The sequence below is a fragment of the Callithrix jacchus genome, chromosome 12 (assembly GCF_049354715.1).
Source record: "Callithrix jacchus isolate 240 chromosome 12, calJac240_pri, whole genome shotgun sequence".
Lineage (NCBI taxonomy): Eukaryota > Metazoa > Chordata > Mammalia > Primates > Cebidae > Callithrix > Callithrix jacchus.
The window spans coordinates 5,160,993-5,188,329 of record NC_133513.1 but is presented as its reverse complement, the minus strand read 5'-3'; the positions used below and the strand labels follow the sequence as shown (position 1 = coordinate 5,188,329).

Sequence of the window (27,337 nt, the reverse complement as noted above, 5' to 3'; positions counted from 1 at the left end):
TGGGAGGCCGAGGTCAGGAGTTCGAGACCAGTCTGGCCAACACGGTGAAACCCTGTCCTACTAAAAATACAAAATTAGCAGAGTGAGGTGACACGTGCCTGTAATCCCAACTACTTGTGAGGCTGAGGCAGGAGAATCGCTTGAACCTGGGAGTGGAGGCTGCTGTGAGCAGAGATGGCGCCATTGCACTCCAGCCTGGGTGAGAAGAGTGAGATTCTGTCCCCCCCCCCAAAAAAAAAGTCAACAGGTTACACCTATGAAATAGTTTACTTGGCCAGTAGCAGTGGCTGGTGCGTGTCATCTCGGCACTTTGGGAGGCCCAGGAAAGAGGATGCTTGAATCCAGGCGTTTGAGACCAGCCCTGGCAACATGGTGAAACCCCACCCCTACAAAAAGTCCAAAAATTAGCTGGTCATGGGTGGCCCGTGCCTGTAGTCCCAGCTACTGAGGAGGCTGAGGTGGGAGGATCGCTTGAGCCTGGGAGGTGGAGGCGGCAGTGATGGTGCCACTGCACTCCAGCCTGGGTGGCAGAGCAAGACGTCATCTCTAAAACATAAAAAGAGTTTACTTAGCAGAGTGCTTAAGATGTCAGATTCGGCCGGGCGCGGTGGCTCACGCCTGTAATCCCAGCACTTTGGGAAGCAGAGGCGGGTGGATCACGAGGTCAAGAGATCGAGACCATCCTGGTCAACAAGGTGAAACCCCGTCTCTACTAAAAATACAAAAATTAGCTGGGCATGGTGGTGCGTGCCTGTAATCCCAGCTACTCGGGAGGCTGAGGCAGGAGAATTGCCTGAACCCAGGAGGCGGAGGCTGTGGTGAGCCGAGATCGCGCCATTGCACTCCAGCCTGGGTAACAAGAGCGAAACTCGTTGTCATTGCTAATCATTTCCCATCCCACAGGGCAAGGCAGTGGGGACGGGAAAGGACCTGCGGCCACCTCAATGTAGGATCTGCACGCAGTCGGTGAGCAGTTAACTGGCCGGGTCATTTGCAACCACAGCAGGATGGGGCAGTGCCCCCCAGCCGGGTGGAAGCGACTCTCCCTCCACCCGCCCGGCCATACCGGCCCCTCCCGCGGCCCCGCCCCTTCACCTGTGCTGGCCGCGCACCTGGAGCCGCCTCCGGAAGAGGGGACGGGAGACCTCGGAGGGAGCCCGGCGGCTTCGGGTGAGAGCCTGGGGGATGCCGAGGGCCGGGACCCTCGAGCTTGGGGAGGGACCGGTCTGGCCGCGTCGGCGGAGAAAATGGGGGAGCCGGGGCGGGGGCTGGGGAACGGGGATCGCCGGGGAACCAGGGGCGGGAACTCAGCCGTCGCGGGTGAGCGCAGCCCCTTCTCCAGGTTTCCAACGCCTGGGGCCGGGGGTCGGGGGGCTGGAGGCCCAGACACCTGGGCAGCTACGTGCGGGAGGGGATGGCGAGGGGTCTTCAGGTCCGGGTCTCTGGGGTGGAGGGGGCCGGGGAGCGGGTCCGCGGGGGCCGAGTCGGGGAGATCCCCGGGAGCAGCCTGGGGGCGGCTGGGCTGGGACCACCGTGACGTTCAGGTGCTGCGAGCAGGGCTGCGCTTGGACACCGGGCGAGAGGAGCAGGGGGAGCACCAGTGTGTGTCGTGTGTAGTGGTTGGGGACCCTCCGGAGGGCTGGGCCAGGTGAGCCTGGTGTGTCGGGCCCTCTGTTCCGAGCCCCTGAACCCCAGGCCCTGAGCAGTCCTAGGGGAGCACAGGGTTCCCGTCCCCAGGGGCGGGCCGGGAAGTAAACAGAAACTCCGACCGCGCTGTGGCGGGGCGGCCGGCACAACCTGTTACCTCGCCCTGTCCTGGGCCCCACGCCAGGGCCCTGGGAAACTGGGGGGCCGGGGGTCAGGGCTCCTGAGTCCGGAGGGGCGGCGCAGGAATGCCTGAGTCCCGTGGAAAATGGGAACTGAGGTGGGAATCCTTGGCGGGGGACATTGGAGGTGGAGACCTCTGAGTCTGGAGGGTGGAGTCAAGGCACCTGCTTGGGAGATAAGGAGGAGGAGTGGGGAGACCTGGCAGGGCTGGGGCTGGGAGCTGGGCTTTTGGTAGTGGGGGGAGCTGGATTCCTGGGGGCCAAGACACCTCAGTTCCCAAGCCTTAGGGTCCGGCATTCCTGGGAGGAGGAGGGACTGGGCTCAACTCCAGCAGCTGAGTCCCTGAGAACCTGGGTTCTGGGAAGAGAGGGTGCCGGGAGCAGAGGTGGCCCGTGGCCCTGGAGCGCTGGAAGAAGCTTTCCTGGGGGCAGAGATTGTCTGGTAGAGGCCAAAGGCTGGGCAGGTCATTTCCTTCTACTTCCTGCCTCAGTGTACCCCAGGGACATTAACGGAACTGGGTGGCCAGAACACAGGTCATTAACCCTTCGTGGCCCAGGAAGCTCTGGCTGTAGGACCGGGCAGGCCCCGCAGGTTGAGAATTCATGGAGGGCCAGGCGCCCCTGTCGGACTGCAGAGTAGAGTGCCCCGCAGCCACCTGTCCCCGCAGATGCTGACATGAGCTCTCCAGATGGGCCCAGCTTCCCGTCGTCGGGGCTGCTTTCAGGGGGTACCTCCCCCAGCGGCGATGAAGGCTTCTTCCCCTTTGTACTGGAGCGGCGGGACTCATTCCTGGGAGGGGGCCCAGGGCCTGAGGAGCCAGAGGACCTGGCCCTGCAGCTGCAGCAGAAGGAGAAAGACCTGCTGTTGGCCGCGGAGCTCGGCAAGATGCTTCTGGAGCGAAACGAGGAGCTGCGGCGGCAGCTGGAGGCACTGAGCACCCAGCACTCGGAGCGTGAGGAAGTAAGCTAGTGCCAGCCCGGGTGGGCACGGGAGGACAAGAGTGGGGAGTCCCGAAAGGGAAGGAGAGAGCAGCCGGAGGGAGTGGGGGCCAGAGGGGCAGGGGGAGGACTCTGGAACAGGTCGGGGCTGCGCCCAGTTCCCCTGGCAGTGCTGCCCAGTGGTAAAGAACATGAATTCTGGGGACCGTGCACAGTTCCTCACGCCTGTAAGCCCAGCACTTTGGAAGGCCAAGACAGGACCATCACTAGCCCAGTGTTCGAGACCAGCCTGGGCAACATAGCCAGAATCTGTCTCTACATAAAATGTTAAAAATTAGCTGGATGTGGTGGTTGCACTTGTAGTCCTAGCTACTCAGGAGGCCGAGACAGGAGGATCACATGAACCCAGGAATCGTAGAGTTTGAGGCTGCAGTAAGCTATGATCCACTGCACTCCAGCTTGGGCAACAGAGACCCCCAAAAAAAGGAAGGAAAGAAAGTGAGAGAAAAAAAGAAAAGAAGAGAAACACCATGAACTCTGAGGATTAAGACCTGGGTTGGACATGGTGGCTCACACCTGTAAGCCTGTAATCCCAGCACTTTGGGAAGCCAATTAGGGCAGATAATTTGAGGTCAGGAGTTCAAGACCAGCCTGACCAATATGGTGAAACCCCATCTCTAGTAAAAATACAAAAAAAAAAAAAAAAAAAAAAAATAGCCAGGCATGATGGCTTGTGCCTGTAGTCACAGCTACTTGGGAGACTGAGGCAGGAGAATCACTTGAACCCTGGAGGCAGAAGTTGCTGTAAGCCAGGATCATGCCACTGCTCTCCAGCCTGGATGATAGAGCAAGACTCTGTCTCAAAAAAAAAAAAAAAGAAGAAGAAGAAGAAAGACCAGGTCATATGTGATGGCTCACACCTGTAATCCCAGCATTTTGGGAGGCCGAGGTGGTCGGATCACCTGAGGTTGGGAGTTCAAGACCAACCTGACCAACATGGTGAAACCCCGTCTCTACTAAAAGTACAAAAAAGTTATCCAGGCATGTTGGTGTGTGCCTGTAGTCCCAGCTACTTGGGAGGCTGAGGCAGGAGAATTGCTTGAACCTGGGAGGCAGAGGTTGCAATGAGCCGAGATGGCACCAGTGCACTCCAGCCGGGGCAACAAGAGTGAAACTCCATCTCAAAACAGAACAAAAAAAAAAAAAAATGGAAAAGAAAGACCTTGGTTTAGACCCTTGCCCAGCTGTGTGACCATGAGTCAGCTGCGGGCCCTCTCTGGATCTTGGGTCCAGCTCCTCAGCAGTATAGTGGAAACAGGCAACAGTCATGGGTATCCACTCCCTGCCTGGCACTGGGCTGAGTGCTTTTCATGAATCTGTTGATTCTTGCCCAGCCCAATTAGGTAGGAACAGTTCCCTCTGCCCAGGAGAGGGATTTTGGCCAAATTCTCGCTCTGCGGCTCACACCTGGTCTCCTGAACACCCTCCTTTATATGAGGAATCAGCCCCAACCACTGCCCTGAGCCTGACTTCGATAGCTAATCCTCTCCACCAGGCCACCTAGTGGGCATCTCAACACAAGTGGCACTCGATTCCACACCCCCGTCACCTGCTGTCCCCATCCCCACCTTCCCACCTGAGGACCAGAGCCTGTGCACCTCCTTGGCCTGCCTCCCTCTCTCTCTCTCTCTCTCTCTCTCTCTCTCTCTCTCTCTCTCTCTCTCTCTCTCATTTAACAGGGTCTCCCTCTGTCACTCAGCTGTAGTGCAGTGGTGGAATCGCAGCTCACTGCAACCTCAACCTCAGGAGCTCAAGCAGTCCTACCATCTCGGCCTTCTAAGTAGCTGGGACTACAGGCACATGAGTACCACCATACCTGGCTAATTTTTGTATTTTTTGTACAGATGAGGTCTCACCATGTTGCCCAAGACATTTACATTTTTTACTCTCATTCTCTCATGAGTGTACAGCAAAGTTTTCAAGCGGCTAAACTGCAGAGTTTGACCCGCAGACTCTGGCCGAGTGACAGGTGACAAAAGGACACAGACACAGCTAGGGGACCCCACAGCTTACACACCCCGAAGAAGGAGTCCGTCCATGCAGCCCTAGTATGCCAGGCACACTTGAATTTATTTTAGAACAGATTCAATGGCAAAAGTCCTGAGCAAACGCCACCTGTAGGGAATTAACATTGCTGACCCCCTCCCCCAGTAGAGAGCAGTCCCGCGCATGGATGATCAAAGGTTGGTTTGCGGAGCGGGGAGAATAAATAGGTAAACAAGCTGTTTAGATAAACTCCTCTACATCCCCTGTTATCTGCTCTTTGCGGAAAAAGTTGTGAGTGAAGTTATGACTTCTGGGCTCAAGCAAACTCCCTGCCTCAGCCTCCCGAAGTGTTGGGATTATATATGTGTGACAACGTGCTCAGCCAACCTTTCTTGAGTGCACACATTCCCCCTATATCCACAAGCCCTTTTGATTCTTCTAAACTAGATTCGAACCACCCGCTTGTCAGTTCTGCAGCCTTCGAGCTGATCACAGCCTCCATCACCTCTGCCGCAGACACTCCAGCCACCTGCTCCCAAGTCCCCAGTATCCACTCTTTTTTTTTTTTTTTTTTTGAGATGGAGTCTCGCTCTGTTGCCCAGGCTGGAGTGCAGCGGCACGGTCTTGGCTCACCACAGCCTCCACCTCCTGGGTTCAAGCGATTCTCCTGCCTCACCTTCCTGAGTAGCTGGGATTACAGGCGCCCACCACCATGCTCAACTAATTTTTATATTTTTAGTAGAGACAGGGTTTCGCCATTTTGGTCAGGCTGTTCTCAAACTCCTGACCTCGTGATCTGCCTGCCTCGGCCTCCCGAATAGCTGGGATTACAGGCATGAGCAACTGCACCCAGCCCCACTCTCTCTCTCTCTTTTTTTTTTTTTAATCATTTTTTAGATGGAGTTTCACTCTGTCACCCAGGCTAGAGTGCAGTGGTGTGATCCCGGCTCACTGCAACCCCTACTTCAGGTGGTTCAGGCAATTCTCTCACCTCAGCCTTCTGAGTAGCTGGGATTACAAGTGTGTGCCAGCACACTTGGTTAATTTTTGTATTTTTAGTAGAGACGGGGTTTTACCATGTTGGCCAGGCTGGTCTCGAACTCCTGACCTCAGGTGATCCACCTGCCTTGACCTCCCAAAGTGCTGGGATTATAGGTATGAACCACTGTGCCCAGCTCCCAGCTTCCACTCTTGACCCCTGGAGCCCATGCTCTAAGGGACACCCCAGGATCTTCAAAAACTGCAAATCAGATCCTTTCACTCCTCACCCAGAATCTCCCCCTCACTCTTAGAATGAAATGGAAATTCTTCCCCAGGGCCTAAAAGTCCCCAAGAGCTGGGCTCCTCCTTCACCTCATCACAGAAGCATTCCTTCTTCCCCTCCTCCAAGAAGGGCAGCTGCACCACCCCCTCCCCCACAGCGAGGGCTCTTTTCAGTTCCTCCAAGAGCTCACGCTCGTCCCCTCTGGGCTTTGCACCTGCTGTTCCTTAATGCTTGGCCCTCTTTCTGGTGGCTCCTTCTTGGCCTGCTGAAGTCAACTCAAACACAACATCCGCCTTGAAAGACCCTCCACCCCCACCCCACTCCTCACTCTTCATCACTTGCCAGGTCTCTTTACAACCCTTACTGTCCCCCTGAAATTACCTGACTCTAGTACGTACCCATGCTCTCTGGGCTCTGAGCTGCTCGAAGCAGTGAACTTGCTGACAGCGAACCCCAGAACAAGTGGAGCTCGGGAAATATTTTAGGATCGATAGTGTGGGTGGATGGACTTAGAGACATGATGTCCAGGCCACAAGGCACCAGCAGAGCCAAGCATCAGCCAGGACGATCTGACCTCGAGCCTGACAGCTTCATCCGAGGCTGTGTTGCCCCCACAGTCTTCGGCTGAAGAGTTTTCCTGCCTGAGTTGCCATCTCTGCTTCACAAAATTACTGTGTGTTGGCCGGGCACGGTGTCTCACACCTGTAATCCCAGCACTCTGGAGGGCCGAGGAGGGTGGGTCACTTGAGGCCAGGAGTTCAAGACCAAGCCTGGCCAACATGATAAAACTCCGCCTCTACTAAGAAAACAAAAAAATTTGCCAGGCAGGGTGGCGCACCACGCCAGAAATCTCGGCTACTCGGGAGGTTGAGGCAGGAGAATGTCTTGAACCCAGGAGGCAGACATTTCAGGGAGCCGAGATCGTGCCACTGCACTCCAGCCTGGGCAAAAGAGTGAGGACCTGTCTCAAAAAAAAAAAAAACCAAATAAATAAAACAAAAATAAAAGATTGCGTGTCCTTAGCCAAGGCACTGAGCATCTCTGAGCTTCAGTTTTACCTGTAAACCCAGGACGTTAGTGATTCTCCCTCTAGTGGACGAAATGGAGCAATGCAGATAAAGCTCTGCTGTGGGGCCTGGAGCAATTGGCACCTCCGTGTGGGCCCAGCCCCCTCTGAGGGCGGAAGAGACTGGGCCAGAGGTTAACCCCCAACTCATCTGCTTCCCCACGCTGGGCATCTGGGTGTGCCAGGGCGTCCCCCTGCTGGTCAGACAGGTTTTGGACCAGGGCGGAGCTGACCAGACTTAATTAGAGGGAACTGGCCAGGAGGAGCTGGGGAGGGGGCTGGGCAGAGTCCGGGCTCCAGAGCCCGTGGGCCACAGCAGGTGTGTGCCACCATGGGCCGGGGCTTGAATTCTGCCAGACTGAGGCGCCAAAAACGGCGCTTGCGACCTCGGGTCCAGAAGCCCAGGCAGCAGCTGGAGGTGAGTGGGCATCAGAGAGCCCCAGCCCCACCCTTGCCCTGGGCCCACAAGTCCTATCTGCCTGGAACCTTCACTCTCCCTTGCTTTTGTGTCTGTCGTGGACACCAGGCCCCCTTAGATATTCTCCCTAGGTGTCTGTCTCTCCATCTCCATCTCTCTGTGCCTGCCCAGTCTCATCGGTGCCCCTCTGTCTCTGTCCCTCTGTCGTGGCCCCCACAGCGGCTCCAGCAGGAGAACCATGAGCTCCGTCGAGGCCTGGCAGCCCAGGGAGCTGAGTGGGAGGCCAGGGCCGTGGAGCTGGAGGGAGATGTGGAGGCCCTGCGGGCCCAGCTGGGGGAGCAGCGCTCAGAGCAGCAGGACAGTGGGCGAGAACGGGCGAGGGCCCTCGGTGAGCTCAGCGAGCAGAACCTCCGCCTCAGCCAGCAGCTGGCCCAGGTGGGACAGCCCTGATCCCAGGACCCTGGGCAAGGTTGGGGAGGATGCCTGGGTCTCCAGTGGGGACTGGGTGCATTGGGCTTGGCGCTGAGGCTCCTCTGTCCCCCTATCTACCTGGCCAGGCCTCCCAGACTGAGCAGGAGCTTCAGAGGGAACTGGACACCCTTCGGGGACAGTGCCAGGCTCAGGCACTGGCTGGGGCAGAGCTGAGGACGCGGCTGGAGAGTCTGCAAGGGGAGGTGAGTGCCAGCTGGGGCTGGGGGATTGTTTGAGCCAAAAAAGCTGTGCTGGGGGCTGCGAGGGGGCGGCCCCCTCCCCAGCTCTCAGGTGTTTCCCCAGAACCAGATGCTGCAGAGCCGCCGACAGGACCTGGAGGCCCAGATCCGAGGCCTCCGTGAGGAGGTGGAGAAGGGCCAGGGCCGCCTGCAGACCACCCACGAGGAGTTGTTGCTGCTGAGGCGGGAGCGGCGGGAGCACAGCCTGGAGGTGACCTGCAGGACTGGGGAACTATGACTGCCTAGACCCTTGGCAGTGGCTTCAGCACTTTCTGGGAGATGAAGCCAGAGCTGGGTCACTGGGAGGCCCAGAGGCTGGCCAAGACCATGGGCATTAGCTGTAGGCAAGTGGGAGCCTGGCCAAGACCATGGGCATTATCTGTAGGCAAGTGGGAGCCTGGCCAAGACCATGGGCATTAGCTGTAGGCAAGTGGGAGCCTGGCCAAGACCATGGGCATTAGCTGTAGGCAAGTGGGAGCCTGGCCAAGACCATGGGCATTAGCTGTAGGCAAGTGGGAGCCTGGCCAAGACCATGGGCATTAGCTGTAGGCAAGTGGGAGCCTGGCCAAGACCATGGGCATTAGCTGTAGGCAAGTGGGAGCCTGGCCAAGACCATGGGCATTATCTGTAGGCAAGTGGGAGCCTGGCCAAGACCATGGGCATTAGCTGTAGGCAAGTGGGAGCCTGGCCAAGACCATGGGCATTAGCTGTAGGCAAGTGGGAGCCATGGAAGGCCATTGAGCAGGGGAGGCATGCTCTTAGAATGCATCAGAGCCTGGCAGCTGGAAGGGCAGGGAGGGGGCTGATGCCAGAGCCCAGGCCAGGAATGCCAGCCCCTAGACAGAAAAAGGAATGAAAAGAGGACACATGGTCTGATGTTAGGGGTCTCAGGAGTCTGCCTTCGCATCCCAGTGCCTCTTCTTACTACTGTGGAGCCAACGGCCTCAGTCGCACTGATAAATGTCACGTGAAAGCAATTAGTGAGTGAGGAGGCGGCAGACTGGGCGGGGGAGGGGACAGGGCTTCTCAAGGTGGGCCCCGCTATATAGGTGAGGAAATTGATATCTCAGCTGAGGGAAGGCACGGCTGAAGGCGCCCAGCGATCCAAGAATGGGAACAACCTGGGCCGCTGGGGTGCGGGGCCCTCTGCGGCGCCCCAGCGTGGACCTGCCGTGGGATGCCGGTGCTGGGTGCGTCCCGCTGACCGCCCGCGCTTCCGTCTGCGGGACCGTCCACAGCTGGAACGCGCACGCTCCGAGGCCGGGGAGGCGCTGAGCGCGCTGCGGAGGCTGCAGCGGCGAGTCTCGGAGCTGGAGGAGGAGTCACGACTCCAAGACGCCGACGTGTCGAGCGCCTCGCTGCAGTCGGAGCTGGCTCACAGTGTCGACGAGGACGGCCAGGGCCAGGGCGCTGACGCACGCGGAGACTCCCCGGTGAGCTCATGGGGCACCAATCCCGTTACCTGTGCCATCGGGAGGGTCGCAGGCGCCGCCTTTCCTCCTTTCCGCAACAGACTCCACACCACTAACCCATTTCTTTCTTTCTTTCTTTTTTTTTTTTGAGACGGAGTTTCGCGCTTGTTACCCAGGCTGGAGTGCAATGGCGCGATCTCGGCTCACCGCAACCTCCGCCTCCTGGGTTCAGGCAATTCTCCTGCCTCAGCCTCCTGAGTAGCCGGGATTACAGGCACGCGCCACCGTGCCCAGCTAATTTTTATATTTTTAGTAGAGACGGGGTTTCACCTCGTTGACCAGGATGGTCTCGATCTCTTGACCTCGTGATCCACCTGCCTCGGCCTCCCAAAGTGCTGGGATCATAGGCGTGAGCCACCGTGCCCGGCCCACTAACCCATTTCTTTGGCCCACAGACCACCCGATCCCCAAAGACCCGAGAGGCGTCCGGGCCCCAGCCTTCACCCCCAGAGGAGAGCTTAGAGCCCCCCAGGAAGCGAGCATCCCTCAGCCCAGCGGAGATACTAGAGGAGCAGGAGGCGGAAGTGGCCAAGCTGCGAGATGAGGTGGGGGAGAGGGCACGTGGCTGGTTGCAGGGCCCCTCCAGCTGTCAGTTTCTGTCTCCCATGTCGCCTCCCAGCCTTTGCCCACGGAGCTCCCTACACCTGTGTTGGAAATAGATGCTCCCTGCGGCAAAGAATCAGCACTGAGACAAAGAATCTTTCAGCACCGCAGTTTTTACTTCCCGGACTGCAGGAAGGGGACCCTCCTTAGGCATCGGGCCAGGAGAGTACAATGAACAAAGAAAACGCACACATTTATCCCTCACCCATTTGGGGTCGTCCTTACTGCTTTGTCTGATCTCCGTTGGCTGGAGCCAGACCTCACAATCTAAACTAAAACCCGATTGGCTAAAAACTTAAAACTTTTCTAGACAGGTAAAAGCAATGGAGAGCTGGCCCGTGCCTGTGACCGCGTACCGCACAGATATCTTGGTTAAAGTACAAGGACACAGAACATACTATGTGCCTGTAAGCATGGCGTGTCTAACAGCTACTTAGGATAGGACTTAACAAAGAATCAGCACACTTATTCTTTAACAAGAAAGGAAACTTTATTTATTTATTTGAGACTGAGCATCGCTCCTGTTACCCAGGCTGGAGTACAATGGCGCGATCTCGGCTCACCACAACCTCCGCCTCCTGGGTTCAGGCAATTCTCCTGCCTCAGCCTCCCTAGTAGCTGGGATTACTGGCACGCGCCACCATGCCCAGCTAATTTTTTGTATTTTTAGTAGAGACGGGGTTTCACCATGTTGACCAGGATGGTCTCGATCTCTTGACCTCATGATCCACCCGCCTTGGCCTCCCAAAGTGCTGGGATTACAGGCTTGAGCCACCGCGCCCGGGGAAAGGAAACTTTAAAAAGGAACTTTTCTACTTCCCACACCTAAATTGGCCTTCATCCCAACAGACTTACTTCAAGAGCCAGCCTGTATGCCACCTCCTCCAGGAAGACTTCCTGACAGCACCTCTCCCTAGTTCCTTAGTGCTTCTCCCTGCATTCCTCCTGCAGGGTTATGGCACCCCAACTAACCCTGCTCCACCCCACCCCACACCAGCCTGAGGGGCTCAGAGGGCTCATCTAGGAGTCTCCAGCACAGGGCCACAGCTGCCTGGGGTGTCTGTCGGGCAGGCAGAGGAGAGCTGGGGAGAGCCAGAGTCGGGGCTGCTGGGAGGAGCAGGGACTGGAAGGCCCATTGGCCCATCTGCTGAGCGGCCCCTCCTCTGCCCACAGATCGCGCTGCAGCTGGCGGAGCTGCAGTCCCTGCGGGAAGAGCGGCAGAGGCAGAAGGAGCTGCGGGCGCAGGACGACCCTGGGGAGGCCCTGAACAAGGCCCTCTCAGACCGGGACGAGGCCGTAAACAAGTGAGCCTCAAGTCATCCAGCACTACCCCAGCGCCCCCCGGACCCCTCTGGGCTCTGGGCTCCTGATTCCCCTTCTGATACTGGTTATAATGATCCCCACCCCCACCCAGGGGCCCACGGCCCTCCTTAATCTCGGTGTTGGCAGCCCCCCTCCCGCCCGGGTCCAGAAGTCCCCCGTCACCCCGGCTCCCTGAAGTCTCAGCACCCTCAGATGCGTCGTCCGCCCCTCCCCCGCTAGGGCCCTGGAGCTGTCCCTGGAGCTGAAACGCGTCTCTCTGGAGCGAGACTCCCTGTCCCGGGAGCTGCTGCGCGCCATCAGCCAGAAGGTGGCGCTCACGCAGGAGCTGGAGGCCTGGCAGGTGAGGGGCGGGGCCTGCGTGCAGGGCGGGGCCTGCGTGCGGGGCGGGGCCTGCGTGCGGGGCGGGGCAGGGGGCGGGACCGGCGCTGAGTCGACCCCGGCCTCCCGCAGGACGACATGCAGGTGGTGATCGGGCAACAGCTGCGCTCACAGCGCCAGAAGGAGCTGAGCGCCGCCGCGTCCTCGTCGACCCCGCGCCGCGCCGCGCCCCGCTTCTCGCTGCGCCTGGGCCCCGGGCCCGCCGGCGGCTTTCTCAGCAACCTCTTCCGAAGGACCTGACGGCGGGGCCCAGGGGGCTGCCCTTGCCCGCTTAAGGGCCCACTTTCCTCTTCTGACCAATGGATCCCCAGGGCACGGATTGGCTTCCGAGAGGAGCTGATGCCCTCCCCACCCCAGGAGGATGGGCAAGGGCTCATCGGGAGCGGAGCCAGCTTTCTGGGGCAGAAGCTCCAGGTGGGTGGCAGGGGCAGGTGAACAGCTGTCGATTTTCCGAATCAATATAGGTCTGTCTTCTCCAGGGCCGGGATTTATGGGGTATTTCTAAGGCAGGGATGGGGCTGGGTATTTATGTATCAAGATCGGAGAGAGTAATATGTAAATCACGCCACCTATTTGGCCTCCATTCGTGGAAAGAGCGAGTATGGAAGAAAAGCCTGAAACTTTATTGTTAAAAAAAAAAAGAAAAAGAAAAACATTCTAAAACCCTTGCTGGCTGGGGGTGTGGTCAGAGGTCAGAAAGACAGGGAGAAGGCTCGGTAGCCCAGGTTGGTGAAGACGTCCACCCGACAGCTGTTGCCTGCAGCTGTGAGGACCTGGAGGAGAGAGGGGCATGACTGGCCTGCCCATTCCCCTGCCTCCCAGCCGCCTGAGGCCCCTGCCACCAGACCCACCTTGCACTCGGGCGCGGCTGGCTGCTGGTTGAGGCTGAGGCTGAGCAGCCCTGGGGAGGAGCCAGGCACCTGGGCCTTCAGCTCCCCGCTCAGCTGCCACTGGTTGACACAGCGGCCCTGGCCCGCAGACAGAATCTGCAGAGGACAAGGAAGGTGCTCAGGGGTCAGGGCTGGAGGGGAGAGCCAATGGGGGTGGCAGACGAGACAGAGGGACTCACCAGGTCCTGGTAGAAGGTGACGTGCTTCTGTGGCGCCCGCATGGGGAAGATGGTGGTGGGTGTGGAGGATCGCAGGTGCCAGAGGGTGAGGGCTGGGCCCCCTCCACAGACCTGGACAGAAAGGTGGGAGTCCCCAGCTGTGAGCTACAGGCCGACAGCCGACAAGGCCCGAAGCTGCCAACCTGTCCCACAGTCTGCCCAGCTCACCATCCAGTCAGAATCAGTTGCCAAACATCCGATCCAGCGCCCATTGTGGGGCCTGGAGCACTCCTGGGAGGGGAAGGGGAGGAGGGAAAGAGGTGAAGTCCTAGAGGGTTAAAGGAGTTTCTGGGAAAGAGGACAATGGCCACGGTCACACCCTCACCTCGTGCTTATAGACCTCGATTGTCTGGACCTCCTTGGCTGTGCGCAAGTCTGCAGGGAAAGAACCCACCCTAAGTAGTGCCCCACGAGCCTCAGCCTCCCTCACTGCCATCTTGCCCTCCAGCCAGCCACCTCCTTACCCCAAAGTCGAACAGCTCCATCCTCACCACCCGACAGCACCTCTGGGCTCCTTTCTCTCAATGCCAGGCAATGGATGTAGTCTGTGTGGCCCCGGAGGACCCGCTGCAGTAGAGGGGCAATGTGAGGAGATCTAGGAAGAGTGCCTCTCCCTGGCCTGGACCTGCTCTAGGGCTCCAAGCCCCTGCTCACCGTGAAGGTCCCAGTTTCAAGGTCCATAGTGTGCAGCTGACAGTCTCCCCCAGCCAGGATGAGAGAATTCTCCTGTGAAGGAGGAGGGTGAGGCAGGAAGTCAGTGTCAAATCAGGAAAGGCAGAGAGTGAAGAATCAAAGTTTGGACCAACAACAGTCACATGGGGCTCAGACCTTGGGGACCAGCAGCAAAGCATTGATCTCAGGCACTTCCAGGCTGGTCCTGGGGGAGGAAAGTCAGGGTAAGTGAGGGAGTGCCTTCACCCCCATGCGCCCTCTATCCACGTGGCCCTGGCTCACCTGTATGGAGGCTGACGGCACCACAGCTCCTTACAGCCCTTCAAAAGGAAAAACATGAGGCGACCTCAAAGGCCCTTTTTGGGTCTGGGTACCCCAGCCCTTGCCCCAGCCTCACTCCTTACCTTCTTGAGCATCTCCACCCAAAGCCAGGCCTTCACCTCCCCATCCCCAGCACTGAGCAGATGTCGATCTGTGGAGACCATGCTGTAGACCGGCCCATCATGGGCTGAAGAGAAATCCGGAAGTAAGTCAGCCGATCCCACCCAAAGCCCCGAAGCCAGACTCCACAGCTAGACCCACCTTGGAAAGTCACCACCGGCTTCTTACTTTCCTCTTTGGCTTCCGAGCTCAAAGCAGCAGACAAGCTGCAGGGGACAATGGAGGGGACCCAGGAGTCAGAAACAGGGGCATCTGTCCCATGAAGACCAAGTGCCAGGGCTAATGGGTGGACGGCAGCAGAGGGTACCTAAAGATGGCGATCTGCCCATAATTGTTGCCAGCTGCCAGAAACTTCCCACACGGTGAGACGCTTTGGGAGAAGATGGTCATATGGAGCCGCTGCAAGGCCTGGAACACCTCTGCCTGCAAGGAAAGACTGGATGAGGCCTGCCTGGGACATCTGAAACCTCCCATCCACAGACTCCTCCCTGCTTCCCCGCTACACCTGCCAGGCCTCCCACTGTCCTGACTTCTCAGACCTCTTTTGCAGCAGCCAGCACCTGCCCATGCAGTCCCATAGGTGGCTCCAAGAAGACACTGAAGAAGGGGAGAGTTGAGGTGTGACGCCTCATGAACCTCTGAGCAAACACCCAAGCCTCTCCTACCAGCTTCCTCAACTTTCAAATGGAGCTCACAGGAGATTGTCACGATTAGATGAGCTAGTGTATAGACAGAGCTTTGCACAAAGCTGTCACTCAGTGCTTAAGCCAGGTGCCATGGCTCAAGCCTGTAATCCCAGCGATCTGGGAGGCTGAGGCGGGAGGATCGCTTGATGCCAGGAGTTCGAGAGCAGCCTGGGAAACATAGTGAGACTCTATCTCTACAAAAAAAAAAAAATTTAAAAATTTGGCCAGGCACGGTGGCTCACACCTGTAATCCCAGCACTTTGGGAGGCCAAGACAGGCAGATTACCTGAGGTCAGGAGTTTGAGACCAGCCTGGCCAACATGGTGAAATCCTGTCTTTACTAAAAACACAAAAATTAGCTGGCCGTGGTGGCACATGCCTGTAGGCCCAGCTACTCTGTAGGCTGAGGCAGGAGAATCGCTTGAACCTGGGAGGCACAAGTTGCAGTGAGCCGAGATCTCACCATTGCACCCCAGCCTGGGGACAGACTCGGTCTCAAAAAAAAAAAAAAAAAAAGTGTTTAAAAAGTGGTTCTGCTCGGCTGGGCGCGCTGGCTCACGCCTGTAATCCTAGCACCTTGGGAGGCAGAGGTGGGTGGATCACCTGAGGTCAGGAGTTCAAGACCAGCCCGATTTAAAAAAAAAAAAAAAAAAAAGTGGCTCTACTACCCCAACATAGAAAAACGTACTGACTTGTAATCCCTATTCTCTGACTTGCGTTAAGCCCCTGAGGCCTTATTGGTTACTTTCCCGCCCCACCCCCCGACCCGGTCATAATCTGAGTCCCACAAACAGCCCTAGCAAAACAGGGCTCGGGGCACTATTCCCTGCCCGCCCTGTCCAAGTCATGCATGGACTACAAACCCCAGAAGGCACCGCGCACCACGTCCGTCTCACCTGACCCAGAGGCACCGCGAGCGGCACAGCTCGCTCCATCTCCAGAACTACAAGTCCCAGAGTGCTCGCGCGCAACGCAATCTCACGATGCCGTACGTTCCTAGAGCGGTTACTCCTCGCGGCGCCCTGCCGCCTTCGGCGCGAAGGTGACTGCTGCGTACTGTACTGAACCCCAGGAGCCGAGGTGAGCACCACGAAAACCCCCGACACTAAGAAGTGACGCCCACCGCAGTTCCGCTAAGCCGATCCCTTCCCCCACCCCGAGGAACAGGCCCGCCTTCCGCCACGCGCCCCACGTCTTCCGCGCCCGCGCAGAACCTCGCAGCTGCGCACGCCTAAAGCCACACCCCTTCGCGTTGGGCCACGCCCTCAGAGACTCCGCCTCCGTCGCCCAGATCCCACCCGCAGGACCCCAAAACCCAATGATCCTGGAGCAGCCCTTGGAGCGAGGCCCGCAGGGTGGGGCCCAGCGCCTCCCGCGGGCCGCCTTGGGGGTGACTCGCGGCCTGGACGCTAGGTGCGTGTAGGGGACCAGGGTGGGCCTGACCAAGGGCCGCAGGAGCTTTGGCTGGGTGCTCAGGGCTGGTCTGCAGATGGACACGGTGTAGGGCGAATCGGCGGGGCTTAGGTGTAAACTGAGACCGGATTGGGTCTTCGGCTCAAGGTCGAGACTTTCGAGGTACGCTGCTGGATGGCCCAGAAGAGAGGGGACAAGCACCACCTGAGACAGGAATGGGCTTGGGGCTCCTGGCTGATGCTGCAGGCTCAGGCGGGCAGATCCTTGGGAAGGGGCCAAGAGGGTGGGGTGCACCAGGCTCTCTTTTTTTCCCAGCTCCCCTCTCCGAGGAGCTGTGCCCCTGAGCACCAAGCGGCGCCTGGAGGAGGAGCAGTGAGTTTGGGGGGCAGGGAGGGACTCCCAACAAGATCTCTGTCACCTCTGGTCCCCAACACGCTGTCTCCTGTCTCAGTTTCCCAGCCTCCCTCTCTTTCATCTCTCCCCAGGGAGCCTCTGCGCAAGCAGTTTTTGTCTGAGGAGAACATGGCCACCCATTTCTCTCAACTCAGCCTGCACAATGATCACCCCTACTGCAGCCCCCCTATGACCTTCCCCCCGGCCCTGCCCCCACTCAGGTAGGCTCCTCCACTGGCCAGGCTTTCTGCAGGATCACAGGCGGTTCTCAGAGCTGACCTCAGGCCCTGCCTCATCGTGCCATTTTTAGCTCTAGCTGACCTCTGGGTTGTTTCCCATCTTGGCTCTTTGGAAAGTGCTGAGAACCCGGGAGCCCCTGGGGACCTGGACCTGGTGGGAGGTGCTCAGTTAGGCCGCCTCAGCCCCCTTGCCGACTATCATTTCCTCTTCTAGGAGCTCTTGCTCTGAGCTGCTTCTCTGGCGATACCCTGGCAGCCTCATCCCTGAAGCCCTCCGGTTGCTGAGGCTGGGGGACATCCCCAGTCCCTCCTACCCTTCGACCCCAGCTGGGGACATAATGGAGCTCTGAGTGCTAGTGGACAGCGCCCCTCCCAGCTTCCTTCGTCCCCACAACAGAAGAGACCAGCGACTCCCGCAAAGGGACAAGGAGCCTCCCTCTCCTCCAGACCAGGCACCAAGACCTTCCCTCAACAGAGGACTCTGAGCCCAATGGAGCTCTGGGATGAGAGGGTGGGAGCATGGGCAGGGAGGCATCCCACCCCCAAGAACTGAATAAAGATTTCTGAGCAAAGAAAGGCTTCCAACTGGAACCTGGGGCTTTTGGGGATGGTGGAGAGGGCAGAGGTGCAGGATGCTGGGGTTTCTCCTCAAGATCTTCCCTGGAAAACTGTTAGGGCCAGCCAGGTCCTGGCCGGCTGAGTTCCAGGCATTGAGAATGTGTGAGTCAGAGCCTCACCCCCGCCCCCGTGGCTGGCTGACTCACTCCCTCCCTCCAGCTCAGGGGAGTCAGTCGGGGATCACTGCCTCTCCAAACCATTTAAAGTTAAAGATTCCTTTATTAATAAATTCTCCCTCCCCTCCGAACTCTCCCCAAAATAAATATCTCCTCCCCTCTTTAGGGAGTTGGGGGGGTCTGTATCTTAGGGCCAGCCCTCCTAGTGGGCCAGCCCCCTAGTGTTAAAAATAGGTCCCTAACCCCCCAGGCTGGTGACCCCTGTGGTGGAATTTCAGGACGTCTGAGTGAGTGGGGCCTAGTGTCTGTCGGTCCTCCAAGTCAGCCTAGCCCCCAGGGCCTCTAGGGAGGAGGACACCTCCTTGTGCAAATGCTGCAGTTCCTTAGTCAGTGTCAGCTGTTTGTGTGAGCCAGCTTAAGGCTCCCTTTCTGTTCTGAGGCCAGAAGCAGGGCAACCAGACACCTTGGAAGGCTCCCCTGAACCCTGCAGGAGCCCAGGCCTCAGAGGTGATTCACCACCCCCCACCCCCCTGTGGTTGGAGTGGCTCCTGCCACGTCTGGGAGGCTGAGACTGGCTCTAGATGGATGAATGAATGATGAGTAGGCGAGCCCCGGTTGGCAGGGGGCGCATTGTCACTGGATCAGGGCCACGGCCGGGCAGCCATCTCCACCGGTCTCCTCTATGGGGGCTGCAAGATAAGAGGTGGGGTCGTCAACGGCAGGGGAAAGGTCGTGTGATGATGCGGCTGGGGAGGCCGGGGCTCACTTACTGGTGAACTTCTCTCTCCTGCGGCATCGTCTCCAGACCAGGAAGCCAGAAAGCAGCCCCAGCACGAAGGTCAGGCTCAGAGCACCCCCCAGGATGGGCCAAAGCAGCCGGAAGGGGGTCGGAGGTGCCGCAGCACCTGGGGGCGGACTGGGAGTCAGACCTCGCCCCTCTCCAGGCCAGCCCCCTTGGACTGAGCCTTCAGCCTTCTCCCAGCCGTGGCCCCCTCCCTGACCTGAGACCCCTCCCCACTCCCACCTTCCCCTGATTGATTTCCCAGGTGCGAAGCCCTCCACCGCACCAGCCACCCTTTCTCCCAGTCTGGGGTCCGCTCGCCACTGGCCCCGCCCCCCACTCACAGCCCAGGCAGAAGTCGCTGTGCGGTCGCGCCCTGCACGACGCGCAGTCCATGCACTTGTCCAGGTCTGCGCTCCAGGAACTGCCGCGGGAGCAGGGGGCGGTATCTGGGGAGGGGGCCGGGGGTCAGAGGCTGGGGGTGGGACTCGGCTATTCTGGGGCCTGAGGTCAGGGTCGGCCGGCTCGAATAACGTGAGTCACTGGCGCCCTCCCCGCGCATTCCTCACAGGTGACCGCACGGCCCGACCGGGACGCGGCAGCTCCGGGAGGGAGGGCAGAGCGCGGGACGCTGAGGGTGGGGGTGTCAGGTCCCCATAACCCCCCTGCCGCCGGCGGGTGACTCACTCCTGGGCAGCGGGCCCGACCCCGGTCCCTCCCCCCGCATAGCTGGGCACTGAAGTCACCGGATGGAAGGGGGCACCCCACATGGTATAGAGGGCACAGACCCTAGTGCCTCTCGACAGCCCCCCCAACTCGTCGGTCACTGGGGCTAGTTAGACTCCGTACAGACCGGGCTGGGGGCGTGCCGGTTCCTAAACATCCCGCCCTCAAAACTTACTTTCTCTCTCCACTTCTAGTTCGAACTTTCGGAACTGAAGATCCCTCCCCTCCAACCCCAATTGGACAGTGGGAGAAACTGAGGCCCGGATTGTGAATGAAGCTTGGAAAGTGATGGAAGCTCCCACAGCGGGAAACGCGCTGTCTGAAGCCCACCTGACCCCAGATCCCCACATCCGCCTGTTCCCCCAGTTCCGCGCTGTCCTCCGGGCACCCAATCTCGGCTCCAGAGCCCCGGCCCAGGGTTTCCCGATCCCCACGTACCTGGCGCCCACTCTCCGGCCACGGCGCGCAGCAACGCCAGCCAGAGCCCCAGCACGAGGAGCAGCGGCAACGGGCGCAGCGAGCCCCGAGCCATGGTGCACGTCCCGCGCCCGCGGCTGTCTGTGCCCGCCGCCGGCCGGCAAGACCCATGGCCACTGCCCCGCCCCCGCCCCCGCCTTCCGGGGCGGAGCTCTCGCCTCCGCCCGCCGTGAGGTCCGCTCCGGGACGCCCCGCCCTGCGGGGCCAGCTCCGTTCATTCATTCATTCCACAAAGTCCTGGCGCGGGAGCTGCCAGAACCCGGCAGGGACGTAGACCCCTCCTTTGCCCCGCTGGTGGTCTAGTCCGGGGCGCGTGGGGTAGGGAAATCAGAAATCAGACACGAGTGCTCCCTTCGGCAGCACACACAGAAATCAGACAAGAATGGCCGGGCGCGGTGGCTCACGCCTGTAATCCCAACACTTTGGGAGGCCGAGGCGGGCAGATCACGAGGTCAGGAGTTCCAGACCAGCCTGACCAACAGGATGAGACCCCATGTCTACTAAAAACACAAAAATTAGCCGGGCATGGTGGCGCGCGCCTGTAATCCCAACTACTCGGGAGGCTGTGGCGGAAGAATCGCTTAAACCCGGGAGGCGGAGGTTGTAGTGAGCCGAAATCGCGCCACTGCACTCCATCTAGCCTGAGCCACAGAGCAAAACTCCGTCCCCCCTCCAAAAAAAAAAAAAAAAAAAATCAGACACGAACAAATCCTGCAGAGATCACTGCAGCTTCCTTCCCCCCCCAACCCCCGGCCCCACACCTCTTGAGATTGCATCTCGCTCTTGCTCAACCTGGAGTGCAGTGGCGCAATCACGGCTCTCTGGGCTCAGGTGAGTCTCCCACCTCAGCCTTCCCAGTAACTGGGACCACAGGCACGCGCCATCACGCCCGGCTAATTTTTTTTTTTTTTTTTTAGACAGAGTTTCTGCTCTGGTTGCCCAGGCTGGAGAGCAATGGCACGATCTTGGCTCACCGCAACCTTTGCCTCCCGGTTCTAGCGATTTTCCTGCCTCAGCCTCCGGAGTATCTGGGACTACAGGCGCGCACCACCAGGCTAATTTCGTATTTGTAGTAGAGACGGGATTTCTCCATGTTGGTCTGTCTGGTCTCTTAACTCCTGACCTCAGGTGATCCGCCCGCCTCGGCCTCCCAAAGGGCTAGGATTACAGGCGTGAGCCACCGCACCTGGACATTTTTTTATTTTATGCAGAGACGGGAGTCTCACTATATCGCCCAGGTTGGACTGGGCACTGCAGCTTTCTTAAAGGCCTGAGGGGGTCTAACAGTAACCACATAAAAATAGGGCGGGCGCAGTGGCTGACGCCTCTAATCACAGCACTTTGGGAGGCAGAGGCAGGTGGATCAGGAGGTCAGGAGTTCAAGACCACCCCGGCCAAAATGAGTGAAACCCTGTCTCTACTAAAATTCCAAAATTTAGCCGTGCCTGTTGTTGGTGCCTGTAATCCCAGCTACTCAGCAGGCTGAGGCAGGAGAATTGCTGGAACCCCGGAGACTGAGGTTGTGGGGAGCCGAGACTGTGCCAAACTGGGCAACGGAGCAGGACCCCGTCTCAAAACAAACAAACAAAAACCATAAAAATAATGTGCTCGCCAGGCGCGGTGGCTCACGCCGGTAATCCCAGCACTTTGGGAGGATGAGATGGGCGGATCACCTGAGGTCAGAAGTTCGAGACCAGCCTGACCAATATGGTGAAACCCCGTCTTAAATAGTAATAATAATAATGTGCTCTAGCCAGGCGCGGTGGCTCAAGCCGGTAATCCCAGCGCAGTGCGAGGCCAAGGAGGTCGGATCGATTGAGCCCCCGAGTTCGAGACCAGCCTGGGCAAGGTAACCAGATTCTGTCTGTACAAAACATAAATTAGCTAGGTGCGGTGGTGTGGGCCGCCTCTAGTCCCAGCTACTCAGGAGGCTGAGGCCGGAGGATCGCTTCAACCCGGGAGGTTGAGGCTGCAGTGAGCTGTGATCGCACCACTGCACTCCAGCCTGGGTGACACAGTGAAAATATTTAATTTTCTCTAAAATAATACTAACAGTATGCCTTTTAATTTGTACCTTAGGAAGTAGTTACATAATAAAATGCGGACTCGTTATCTCCACTTTGCCAAGTAGGAAACGAAGGATCGGGAAGATGAGGTGAGTCCCCCATGTCACCGCGCTGTCTCAGCGGTGCAGTGGACACTCAAGCTCTGTTCTCTCCTAAGCCCAGCGCCCGTCACCCTCGCTGAGTCTGGACGTCCGCCCGCCTGGCGCAGCGACCCCAGCCTCCAGCGCCCTCCTCTGACTAGGCTGGGATTCGCACGCCCGCGCGCGTCTGGGACAGGGTCTCTGCCCCTCCCCCGGGGCGGTGGTCCAGTGACGTCACCGCGTCTTTAAGACCCCCCGCCTCCGCCCCTTTCCGGACACTCGGCTTAGGAATTTCTCTTATCCCTTTCGCAGGTGAGTCCGGGGCAAGTGTGCGTGTTGGAGACACGCCTCTTGGGGTCGGGTGCAGGGTGGTGGCGGCGTGGGTAGGGGTGCCTTCAAACTCCGGCTGCAGCCGCCTGGATGGGCGAGTCCCTGAGGGGGTCGGGGCGGTCTACTCCCAAGCCTCCGCGGAGACCGGGTCCTTCGACGGCTCCCAGGGGTTAAACGCCCCTCCCCCTTCCCCAGGGACAAAGACACCGAAACCCCGGGCGCTCCTCCCCCACCTGCCTTGCGTCTCAGGGCGGGGTGCCCCTCGCCCCCTTCCCCCTCATCTGCTGGAGCGGACCTTGCGGCCACTGTAGCTATCAAACCCCTCCTGGGCGCGCTCCCTGGCTGGGGTGGGTGGGTGGGCAGGCGAGCCCTCGGACAGATTCGGGCCTGCAGTGCCTGGAAAAGAAAGGGGCAGGGACGCACTTAGAGGGCAGAGGACTGGGGTGCCTAGACCAGCGTGGCCCTGGCCCTAACTCTGCCAGAGGCCTAGTGGCTAGACCTGGGCACTGGGGCGGCCTCCCCGGGTCAGTCTTCCCAAGGTGGCCAGCTCCACCCAGGCCTGGGGCCCCCTGGCTAATGAGTAGAGAGCCTGCCCTCCGGCCACTGCAGGCAGGGATAAGTTTAGCTCCAAGCCGTAGAACGTAAGAACTCTGGGCAGTGAGAGAGGCCACAGCCAAGCCCTGGGCAGAGGTGATCCCCTCGACAACCTCCAACACTGCCTGAGTATGAGGGGACACAGGTGCAGGCCAGGTGTCAGCGGGAGAACTGCTCTGGAGTCTCGCAGAGCATTTTGGAATTTGGAAAAGGCCCTCAGCCTTGAGGCTACACTCTCCAGCTCCTAGGTGAGGTCAGAAGGGTGGGACGAGAGAGTCAGCAAGTGGCTTTGGGGAAGGAACTGCTTTTGGGTGGGGGCTTAGTTATCTTTTTCGTCAACTCTCCTGCCGCTCCCAGGTTTGGCTAGCCCTTCAGATGTGAGGAGCTTGGGTAATCTCCAGGCTCAGGTGGCTCCTGTAGGGTGGGGGAAGGCGGGGCCTGAGATACAAGATCCGGAGATCCAGCTGGTATCTGCCAGCCTGGGGTGTGGAATCAAGTTGTGAGGGACACTGGGTGGTGGGAGCAAGCTTGGAATCTCCAATCTTAGTGTCAAAACTAACAAGTTTTGGTTGAGCACGGTGGCTCACACCTGTAATCCCAGCACTTTGGGAGGTGAAGGCAGTCTAACCCCTGAGGTCAGAAGTTCAAGACCAGCCTGGTCAACATGGTGAAACCCCATCTCTACTAAAAATACAAAAATTAGCCGGGCATGGTGGTGCGCATCCATCATCTCAGGTACTTGGGAGGCTGAGGCTGGAGGGAGGCAGAGGTTGCAGTGAGGTGAGGTAAGATTGCGCTACTGCGCTCCAGCCTGGGCCACAGAGCAAGACTTCATCTCAGACAAAGAGAAACGGACAAATATTTCACCTTAAACTCAGGGCTAGAACCGAACCATTCTACGCGGAAACTGCCTGGAAATAGCACCGTCTTATCCTGCTTTTTGCCGCCGTGCAGCCTGATCGCTGGCCCTGGCCCTGGCCCTGGACTGGCACTGCATAGGTTTCACCCTGTCATCTTTCGTTTGCGCTCAGAGCGGCCAGGGACACGGCTGCCTGCACATTCGCTGTCATGAGCCGGTGCCTGTCACGTAACTAGAAAGAAAAATAAATCCTAAAGCATTAAGCGCTCATTTTGCCCATGAGAAGTGAGGCTCAGGGAACATGTCTCCACTGAGGTGCGGGATATGATGACCACTTCCAGGGTGCACGCCCCCGGCGTCCTGTCCGCACGTGGCCCGAGGTCTGGGCCTGCCAGGCCTCACCTTGCTGTGCTTCTGTCCCCACTACAGTGCAGCTCCTTCACCCCCGCCATGGCCTCTGCCGGAATGCAGATCCTGGGAGTCCTCCTGACAATGCTGGGCTGGGTGAATGGCCTGGTGTCCTGCGCCCTGCCCATGTGGAAGGTGACCGCCTTCATCGGCAGTAGCATCGTGGTGGCCCAGGTGGTGTGGGAGGGGCTGTGGATGTCGTGCGTGGTGCAGAGCACAGGCCAGATGCAGTGCAAAGTGTACGACTCGCTGCTGGCGCTGCCGCAGGACCTGCAGGCCGCTCGAGCCCTCTGTGTCGTGGCCCTCCTTGTGGTCCTGCTCGGCTTGCTGGTCTACCTTGCTGGGGCCAAGTGTACCACCTGTGTGGAGGACAAGGACGCCAAGGCCCGCCTGGTGCTCATCTCTGGGATTGTCTTTGTCATCTCAGGGGTCCTGATGCTCGTCCCCGTGTGCTGGACAGCGCATGCCATCATCCGGGACTTCTACAATCCCCTGGTGGCTGAGGCCCAAAAGCGGGAGCTGGGGGCCTCCCTCTACCTGGGCTGGGCAGCCTCGGCCCTTTTGTTGCTGGGTGGGGGGCTGCTGTGCTGCACTTGCCCCTTGGGGAGGTCCCGGGGCCCCAGCCATTACATGGCCCGCTACTCGCCATCGGCCCCTGTCGGCTCTCGGGGGCCCTCTGAGTACCCTACCAAGAATTATGTCTGACGTGGAAGGGAGTGGGGGCTCCGCTGGTGCTAGAGCCATCCGGAGGTGGTGGTGCCCAACAGCTTTGGGATCTTTTGTTTCTGCTTCCTCCTGCTGTCCTTTTGACTGAGGGTATTTAAAGTCCATTGAAAGCAACCCAGATGACTCAGGCTCCACCCGGGCTCTGCTGTTTCTCACCTTGGGATGATGGAGACAAAGAGGGGATGCTTTGAGATTCTGGAGCCTTCTCCACCCTAGAGGTGCCCATCTTAGAAGCCAGTCGAGCTGTGGAACTAACGTGGAGGCTGCTTGCTGTGCTGGCCTTTGGGGCAAGACGGACTGTCCTCAAGAGTTCCTGCTGCTGCTGGGAGCTGGGCTTCCCTAGACTTGCCAGGACAGCCACCCCTCGAGCCTGCTCAGGCCTCTGGAGCCCGTCTCTTCACCCCTGGGAGAGCAAGTGATCTGCCAACAAAGGACTACCCTCCTCCAGAACTTGGGACCTTCTCTGTCCTGATAGAACGTCCACACCTCCGAAGGTCCCAGCTGTGTAGACCCCCTACTCCCACCTCCAATACTGTACCCTTCTGCCCTGCCCATCCTGCCCTGTTACGCTCATGTTTTTTACCAAATAAAGCATGTTTTGTTGGTATGTTCAGTGTTGCAGGGCGGGTTACTGAGTGCCCAGCCTGGCTAGGGGAAGAGGTGGACATAAGTGAGTCACGATCCCCTGTGCCCTCTGCCCGTGGTTTGAGTGAGCAAACCCAGGCAGAACCTGGAGCCAGAGCTTGGCCTGACAGCCACCAAGGGTGGCCACCTGGCTGTCCCTGCCCAGCCCCAGTAGCGGTGAACAGATCAGAGGGAGCCCAGTTCCAAATGTTCTCTTTATTCCCAGTGTCGGGTGGCAATGTCAGGGAGCGGGAGGTGATGGGCAGACTCTCCCTGCCAACTCCAGGGTTGGGAGGGCACAGTCAACTGCTTGGTTTTGGAGCCAATGAGCTGCTGCCCTTTTGGTGAAGCCAGGGTTCCCGGGACAGGGGCGGGCTCAGAAGAGAAGGAAGGCCAGGGTGCCCAACATCTCTGGGCTGCGCAGCTGGGGGGTGGACATCAAAGGGAACCCCACTGAGCCACTGAGAAGAGCTCAGCCGGGCCAGCAGACCCAGCCCTGCAGCCGTGCGTAGCTTGGGCTTTTGGAAAGTGGGTTTTCCTGGGGGAGGGACTTGTAGTGGAGCAGGGCCTCTGGTCAAGGCTGAAGGTGCAGGGCAGGGGGGAGCAGCAGGCTCTGAGGGGGAACTGTCCGCCTCACACATAGTCCCTCTTGTCCAGTCCAGATGCGCCTGAGCGGGAGGGGATGGAGTAGCCCAGCCTAGGTCCCTGAGGCCGCTCCACCTGGGGCGGGGGGCACGTGCAGCAGAGGAGCCCCCCGCCCAGCATAAGCAGTGCGGCCGCCGCCCAGCCCAGGTAGAGGGAGGCCCCCAACTCCCGCTTGAGGGCCTCGGCCACCAGGGGGTTGTAGAAGTCCTGGATGATGGCATGCGCCGTCCAGCACACGGGGATGAGCACTAGGATGCCAGCGAGGAGGAGGATGACCCCCGCGGTGAGCACGATTCGGGCCTTGGCGCCTTCGTCCTCCACGCAGGTGGTACATTGGGCACCTGTGATGGCCACCAGGAGGCCAAGCAGGGCCAGCAGGAGGGCCACAACACAGAGGGCTCGAGCAGCCTGCAGGTCCTGCGGCAGCGCCAGCAGGGAGTCATACACCTTGCATTGCATCTGGCCTGTGCTCTGCACCACGCAGGACATCCACAGCCCCTCCCACACCACCTGGGCCACCACGATGCTGTTGCCGATGAAGGCGGTCACCTTCCACAGGGGCAGGGCGCAGGACACCAGCGTTCCCAGCCAGCCCAGCACAGCCAGCGTCATGCCCAACAGTTCTAGGCCAGCGGAAGCCATCGGGCCCCTTGGTTAGGTCTTCTTAGCCCCCAGACGGCCTGGGTGACTCAGCGGGTGTGTCAGGTGTGCTAGGTGGGGGTCTTCGTGCCCAGCAGAAGGGGGAAGCCTGGTTGTTGTCCCCAGGCCAGGCCAGTCCTCAGTTCCACAAGCCTCTTGAATGGCGTCTCTCTGTGCCTCTTTCGGGTGACTCTGATCCTCGCAGATCACAAAGCAGACTCCCGGCTCTGCTCAGCTGAGTGGTGAGTGTCACCTCGAGGGGCCCTTGCCCATCAGATGCCCCGAGGGTGCTGCTGCTCTTCCCACCCTGCAGTCATGCCTGGGCCGAGCTCACACGAGCCCTCCAGAAGCACCACCAGGCCGAGGACAGCCTCATCCCCTCCGGGCTGGCACAGGTTTCCACTGAGCAATTCAGCCTCTGACGGTGCCACCTGGGGACTCTGCCGGCTCCCGGCTGCAGGCGGGGTTTTAAGGCCCAGGTAGGGGAGGAGCAGAGTGAAGTGCAGGGAGGCTGGGACAAGGGAGACCTGAGCCACAGTGAGGGTGTGGGGCTGGGGGCTGGTAGGCAGCAGGTGGATGAGTGGCCTTGCGGTCAGCAGGGGACACTGTGGCTAACAGTGGACGGGGGAGGAAGAGCGTCCAGGCATGTGG

The 27,337-nt window shown here is 59.3% G+C and overlaps 6 protein-coding genes and 1 pseudogene across 10 annotated transcripts; 3 read left to right on the top strand and 4 right to left on the bottom strand.

Moving 5' to 3' along the window:
- The first annotated feature begins 1,128 nt into the window (after nucleotides 1–1,128).
- On the top strand, nucleotides 1,129–12,708 carry BICDL2 (BICD family like cargo adaptor 2). Of its 2 annotated transcripts, XM_035266689.3 has the most exons (10): nucleotides 1,129–1,170; nucleotides 2,479–2,787; nucleotides 7,779–7,994; nucleotides 8,117–8,233; nucleotides 8,334–8,480; nucleotides 9,508–9,702; nucleotides 10,137–10,286; nucleotides 11,518–11,648; nucleotides 11,887–12,007; nucleotides 12,118–12,708. In XM_035266689.3, the coding sequence occupies exons 2-10, from the start codon at nucleotides 2,503–2,505 to the stop codon at nucleotides 12,283–12,285; spliced, it is 1,530 nt and encodes a 509-aa protein (XP_035122580.1). In that variant the 5' UTR covers nucleotides 1,129–1,170; nucleotides 2,479–2,502; the 3' UTR covers nucleotides 12,286–12,708. The 2 variants fall into 2 exon arrangements, with proteins under 2 accessions (XP_035122580.1, XP_054098497.1); XM_054242522.2 differs by lacking the exon at nucleotides 10,137–10,286.
- Nucleotides 1,177–1,948, bottom strand: LOC128929221 (putative uncharacterized protein FLJ46214; annotated as a pseudogene).
- THOC6 (THO complex subunit 6) lies at nucleotides 12,646–16,169 on the bottom strand. Of its 2 annotated transcripts, XM_078344453.1 has the most exons (14): nucleotides 15,849–15,897; nucleotides 14,806–14,863; nucleotides 14,574–14,689; nucleotides 14,408–14,472; nucleotides 14,230–14,333; nucleotides 14,108–14,145; nucleotides 13,982–14,030; nucleotides 13,808–13,879; nucleotides 13,618–13,720; nucleotides 13,479–13,528; nucleotides 13,322–13,384; nucleotides 13,115–13,225; nucleotides 12,897–13,031; nucleotides 12,646–12,818 (listed from the first exon to the last, which is right to left on the bottom strand). In XM_078344453.1, the coding sequence occupies exons 2-14, from the start codon at nucleotides 14,842–14,844 to the stop codon at nucleotides 12,738–12,740; spliced, it is 1,026 nt and encodes a 341-aa protein (XP_078200579.1). In that variant the 5' UTR covers nucleotides 14,845–14,863; nucleotides 15,849–15,897; the 3' UTR covers nucleotides 12,646–12,737. The 2 variants fall into 2 exon arrangements, with proteins under 2 accessions (XP_078200579.1, XP_002755872.3); XM_002755826.6 differs by lacking the exon at nucleotides 14,806–14,863 and having other exon boundaries at nucleotides 15,849–16,169.
- On the top strand, nucleotides 15,956–17,573 carry HCFC1R1 (host cell factor C1 regulator 1). 3 transcript variants are annotated; one of them, XM_017978666.4, is made up of 4 exons: nucleotides 16,242–16,365; nucleotides 16,681–16,737; nucleotides 16,851–16,979; nucleotides 17,212–17,573. In XM_017978666.4, exons 1-4 carry the CDS (start codon nucleotides 16,271–16,273, stop codon nucleotides 17,345–17,347), a joined length of 417 nt encoding a protein of 138 aa, XP_017834155.1. In that variant the 5' UTR covers nucleotides 16,242–16,270; the 3' UTR covers nucleotides 17,348–17,573. The 3 variants fall into 3 exon arrangements, with proteins under 3 accessions (XP_078200581.1, XP_017834155.1, XP_009007263.1); XM_078344455.1 differs by lacking the exons at nucleotides 16,242–16,365; nucleotides 16,681–16,737 and adding an exon at nucleotides 15,956–16,032; XM_009009015.4 differs by lacking the exon at nucleotides 16,681–16,737.
- Nucleotides 17,574–17,814: 241 nt separating this feature from the next.
- On the bottom strand, nucleotides 17,815–19,800 carry TNFRSF12A (TNF receptor superfamily member 12A). The gene is made up of 4 exons (XM_002755824.6): nucleotides 19,677–19,800; nucleotides 18,857–18,961; nucleotides 18,502–18,636; nucleotides 17,815–18,420 (listed from the first exon to the last, which is right to left on the bottom strand). Exons 1-4 carry the CDS (start codon nucleotides 19,768–19,770, stop codon nucleotides 18,365–18,367), a joined length of 390 nt encoding a protein of 129 aa, XP_002755870.1. The 5' UTR covers nucleotides 19,771–19,800; the 3' UTR covers nucleotides 17,815–18,364.
- Nucleotides 19,801–22,134: 2,334 nt separating this feature from the next.
- Nucleotides 22,135–25,385, top strand: CLDN6 (claudin 6). The gene is made up of 2 exons (XM_017978662.4): nucleotides 22,135–22,173; nucleotides 24,074–25,385. The coding sequence occupies exon 2, from the start codon at nucleotides 24,095–24,097 to the stop codon at nucleotides 24,755–24,757; it is 663 nt and encodes a 220-aa protein (XP_017834151.1). The 5' UTR covers nucleotides 22,135–22,173; nucleotides 24,074–24,094; the 3' UTR covers nucleotides 24,758–25,385.
- A 551-nt stretch (nucleotides 25,386–25,936) lies between these two features.
- CLDN9 (claudin 9) lies at nucleotides 25,937–26,819 on the bottom strand. Its single transcript, XM_009009012.6, has one exon. It carries the CDS (start codon nucleotides 26,687–26,689, stop codon nucleotides 26,036–26,038), a length of 654 nt encoding a protein of 217 aa, XP_009007260.1. The 5' UTR covers nucleotides 26,690–26,819; the 3' UTR covers nucleotides 25,937–26,035.
- Between the last annotated feature and the right edge of the window lie 518 nt (nucleotides 26,820–27,337).